Below are 3,979 nucleotides of genomic sequence, written 5' to 3' on the forward strand. Positions count from 1 at the left end.
AGGAAATCTGGAATCAGACCCAAGAGGTGACCTTGAATGTGGAGATTTCTTTTGTCCCCAAGACCACTCCAACCTTGCCTCTTGGCAGAAGCCCCCGGAGCCCACCTCCCCCGCATCTCTGACCTCCCATGGGTCTGCAGGCGCGGTCTGTGCACGGTGGCTCTGCACTTGTTCTTTGTTGCTGTGAAACAGCTCCGCAGGCACAGTCAGCCTCTGTGTGGGAGGACCAGTGGCTGTCTTTGCAAGCAGGCATTTGCTTCGAGAAGACTGCGCGTGAGCCCAGCGTCAAGTGATTCCGGCCTCGTCGAGTCCGTGGTGGTGGTGGTGGGCCGAGACTCTGCTGAGGGGACTGGCTGTGAAGGATGAGTTCAGGGGGGGATGACGGACCGCTTCTGGGACCAGTGGTATCTCTGGTATCTTCGCTTGCTCCGGCTGCTGGACCGAGGTATCCCGAGTGTGCCTGTACCGTGCGCGTGTGCATGTGTGTGTCAGAGAGAGCCAAAGAGCCGCATAGACACTCAGACATGGAGTGGCACACAGGTGCAGAGAGAGAAGGCACAGCGGCGCGGGGAGCAGGGAGAAGGAGAGGGAATGCACCAGAGGCAATTAGCGAGCAGATGAAAAGCCGAGCGAGACCATGCTTCTGGGGACATTTGTGACCCAGCTGGAAATTGGGAGCGCAGGGACATTTGGGGAGCATCTGTCTAACGAACAGGATTACATCTCTTGCTGGATTTTCCATCAAGCTCAGGACTGTAGCGAAAGCCTGTCTGTCTTCCGATCCGACACTCCGAGAAGCCACACAGGCAGGAGAGCAATTTCTGCACGCAGAGGCTCAAATCTCAGGTCTGCCACTAACGATCTCTGTGACTTAGGCTCATCATGTGAGCTTTCTGAGCACATCTGTAGAATGGGCACAGGAAGGCCTCCCTGCTAGGGTGGTGGTGGAATTATTCCTTAATGCCTGTGTGGCCCATCAGAGGTGCTTCCTGTGGTGCCATCCAGTAGGTGCTTGCTAACTGTTCATTTCTCCCTACCCTGCTCTCAGCGTCAGGGAGCGCCTGTGTCCCAGGGACAGCTGCCTTGGTGGATCCCCTGTACGATAGAGCCAATAGAACATTTGTCTGGTGCAAGCATTTGTGAACCAGAACGCAACAGTCAGTTGTACTCCTGAGTCAGGTGACGCGGACCCGCTCCCACAACCCTATCATGGAGTATTCGGGCAGTGAGCACCTCCTGGTAATGTGACACAAGTCTAGATGTCCCATTTTAAGGGAAAACCACTGTTAACTTTATTAAGTAATTGATTGCTGTTGGAAATGCTGCCTGTTCTTTTTAAAAGCTCTGACTTCTTTAAGACGTCTGGTCAGCATGAGAGGAGACTCTTGAAGGAAAAGATGGTCCCCGGGAAGCTCTGATCCACCCTGAGGTGTGTTCCTCTCCCTTGGGGGCAGGCCGAGGGGTGCCAGATAGAAGCAGAGAACCGCCAAGAGCCCATGGACCAGGCCCCTAATCAAGGAGAAATCAAAGATGGAGGAAAGCAAATCAGCACATCTGCAAAGCTGTCTCGCTCTAGTGCCGAGAGCAGGCCCGGGCAGCTCAGAGTGGAGATGAGATGAGACTGAGAGGGGAGCCAGAACATCACACTGGTGGAGATGGGAGGCTGGGGCTTTGGGGATGGGGAGTCCTGGCCGATGGCAATCTCTCTCACAGTAATCTCCCTTATCTGTGCAACCTCAGGCAAGTTTCCCAACCTCTCAGGACTCCTTGCCTTCATTTACCAAAATAGTAACACCAACTCAGAGGGTTGCTGTAAGGGTTAACTGAAAATTTGTTATCCCAGTGCTTGGTGTGAAGGAAGTGCCTCTTGGATCCTACCAACAGCTTGGGAAAACTGGGAACAGGTGGTATGTAATGACCAGGAGCTGGGGAAAGTCTAATAAAGAATTGTTAGAAGCTTAGGAAGCATTTCTGCTTATGTGAATTAAAACAAGATTCAAATTAATGTAATACAGATGATGATGCCACTTATAAGAGGAAACTAGATGCTTTAAAAAGAAGAAGAAAGAGGAAACTAGATGTTAATATATAAGCTACAATAATATTCATCTTTATTCTTTAGGAAAATACTTGCATGCAAAATTCTTGAATTGCACACTCTTAAGTGCTCTTGAAAAAAAAGATTTAACTTAAATTGACTCTCAGTTTGTTAATCTGAAGACTGAGAATATGAATAGTCATAATACCTACATCATAGAATCTGGGGAGAATGTAATTTTAGTTGCTGTAGCAGTGTTAGGCAGTTTTGGAAATGCCAGGTTACTGAATGTATGGCTTGATGGTAGAGCCTGTTCTACATAGTATGTTGGCTGCCAGAATTGTCTTCCATGTGCACTTTCTCACTATACAGGGCTGACTGTCATTCGAAAGTTTACAGTCTTTCATGAGGTGTCTCTAGAGCTTTTCTTATTGTGAAAGCTTTAGATAAGAAGCTTCTGAAGGTGTAGGACCTCTCATTTCCAGAGTTTGGGGTGTTGAATATGCTGCCAAGGTCTGGTTAATGGGAGAATTACAGCATTCGATACCTGCATCTATGTCCAAGCCGACTTTTTGGATATAATATCTTTCCTCTAGTTAATACTGCGTAGAAACTGATGTGCTTTAAAGTGGCATGCCAGACGGAGCTAGCTCAATGGAGAGCCTCAGTTCATTTGTTTGTTGACTGACTGACTGAATGAATGAACAACTGTGCCTTTCAGGCAGCAAAGACAATTCTCTTAGATCTCTCTTTATTGTAAGAGAATTTAGCCCCCTTCATCTGTCTGAAGATTTTATATCCTTTTTTATACCCTCCTTATTGTCATGCCTCATGTCATTTTGAAACTAACAGGCCTCAACAAAGTGAGAAAGGAATGAAAAATGAGAAGTGGGAAATGATGAGTTGAGTCCAGCAAAATCGAGATTTTTTGACAAGCTGTGTGCTGGCCTGAGTCACTCACTTGGCTTGGACTGGGGAATACACGAGTCTGTGATTCGACACACCTGAAGCACAAGGAAGCCTGGAAAGACACCATAGGACAGGGTGCACTGAGCTGCCCAGGCAATCAGAGAACATGCCTTGTGTTTACATCTCAGTCGTTTGTCTCCCTCGTGGTTGTGAATGAAAGGGTGAAGTTTCCTTTGCTTTTGTGCTGAACTATGTGTAAGGATTTGCATGACCACGAACTGCTGGCTTTTGACACGTTCTTCTGACCATTCAGTCTCGTGTAGTAACAGATACTGCTTTCATGTTGCTGGTTACCTGCACCGTCGACTCTGCTTGTGTTCTGTGCTCACAGGTGGTGGCTAAAGAGATGGCCCCTCTGATGGGGACTCTTCCTCCACAGAAAAGAGCCCAGACAGATAAGAACCATCAGTTGTACATAAAGGGAAGTCAGGCTGCCTTTTGTGGTTGAATTTTGGGGTAGCCACAGGATCCTGACAGGTGAGGGGGTTGGTGGCGTGCATTCTTTTGCTTTCACGCAATCTGTTAATGTTTGCTTTGGTAAGGAAAGACTCAAGCTCTTTTTCATTCACAGAGTATCAGTCAGTGTTTCCCAAAGTGTGGGCACACGCGCCATGGGTAGCATATGAGAGGATTTTAAGTGAATTATGGTTGACATTTCAGCTGCTCTCTGTAATCACTTCCCGGTACTGTCTGGAAGACAGTCTATTCCTCTCAATGCTTGTTTCTGCTGGGTGGTCCACCCCTTGCCTCTGCCCCTCAGCCCCACTCATCCCTCAATTTGTCCTTTGTAGACCCCTCTCCTGTCTCCTCCCACTCCCTCCACCAGCCCTGCCTGGGCCCTTTTCCTCTCAGGAACCACAGTCTTCTCTTCTTTTACTCCTGCCATTTTTATTACCTTGCCATTATCTTTAGTCCACTAGTTTCTTGTAAAAATGCTTACTTTAGAAATGTAGTTGACTTAATGAGGGTGGA

At 47.9% G+C, this 3,979-nt stretch overlaps 1 protein-coding gene across 12 annotated transcripts in view; it reads left to right on the plus strand.

The window, feature by feature from the left end:
* Positions 1-317: 317 nt before the first annotated feature.
* The window catches only part of KALRN (kalirin RhoGEF kinase), a 653,766-nt gene continuing 650,104 nt past the window's right edge, over positions 318-3,979 (plus strand). For 6 of the 12 annotated variants that reach the window (XM_045287533.1, XM_045287534.1, XM_045287536.1 and 3 more), the window contains exon 1: positions 324-445. In XM_045287533.1, the coding sequence (XP_045143468.1) occupies positions 379-445 (67 nt within the window). In that variant the 5' untranslated portion in view covers positions 324-378. Of the gene's footprint in view, positions 446-3,979 lie in introns of all 12 variants that reach the window. The other 6 variants (XM_030884807.2, XM_030884808.2, XM_045287542.1 and 3 more) reach the window with 3 other exon arrangements.

This window comes from Echinops telfairi, unplaced genomic scaffold (assembly GCF_000313985.2).
Source record: "Echinops telfairi isolate 266 unplaced genomic scaffold, ASM31398v2 ScPeMD7_17;HRSCAF=63, whole genome shotgun sequence".
In the NCBI taxonomy this organism is placed as follows: domain Eukaryota; kingdom Metazoa; phylum Chordata; class Mammalia; order Afrosoricida; family Tenrecidae; genus Echinops; species Echinops telfairi.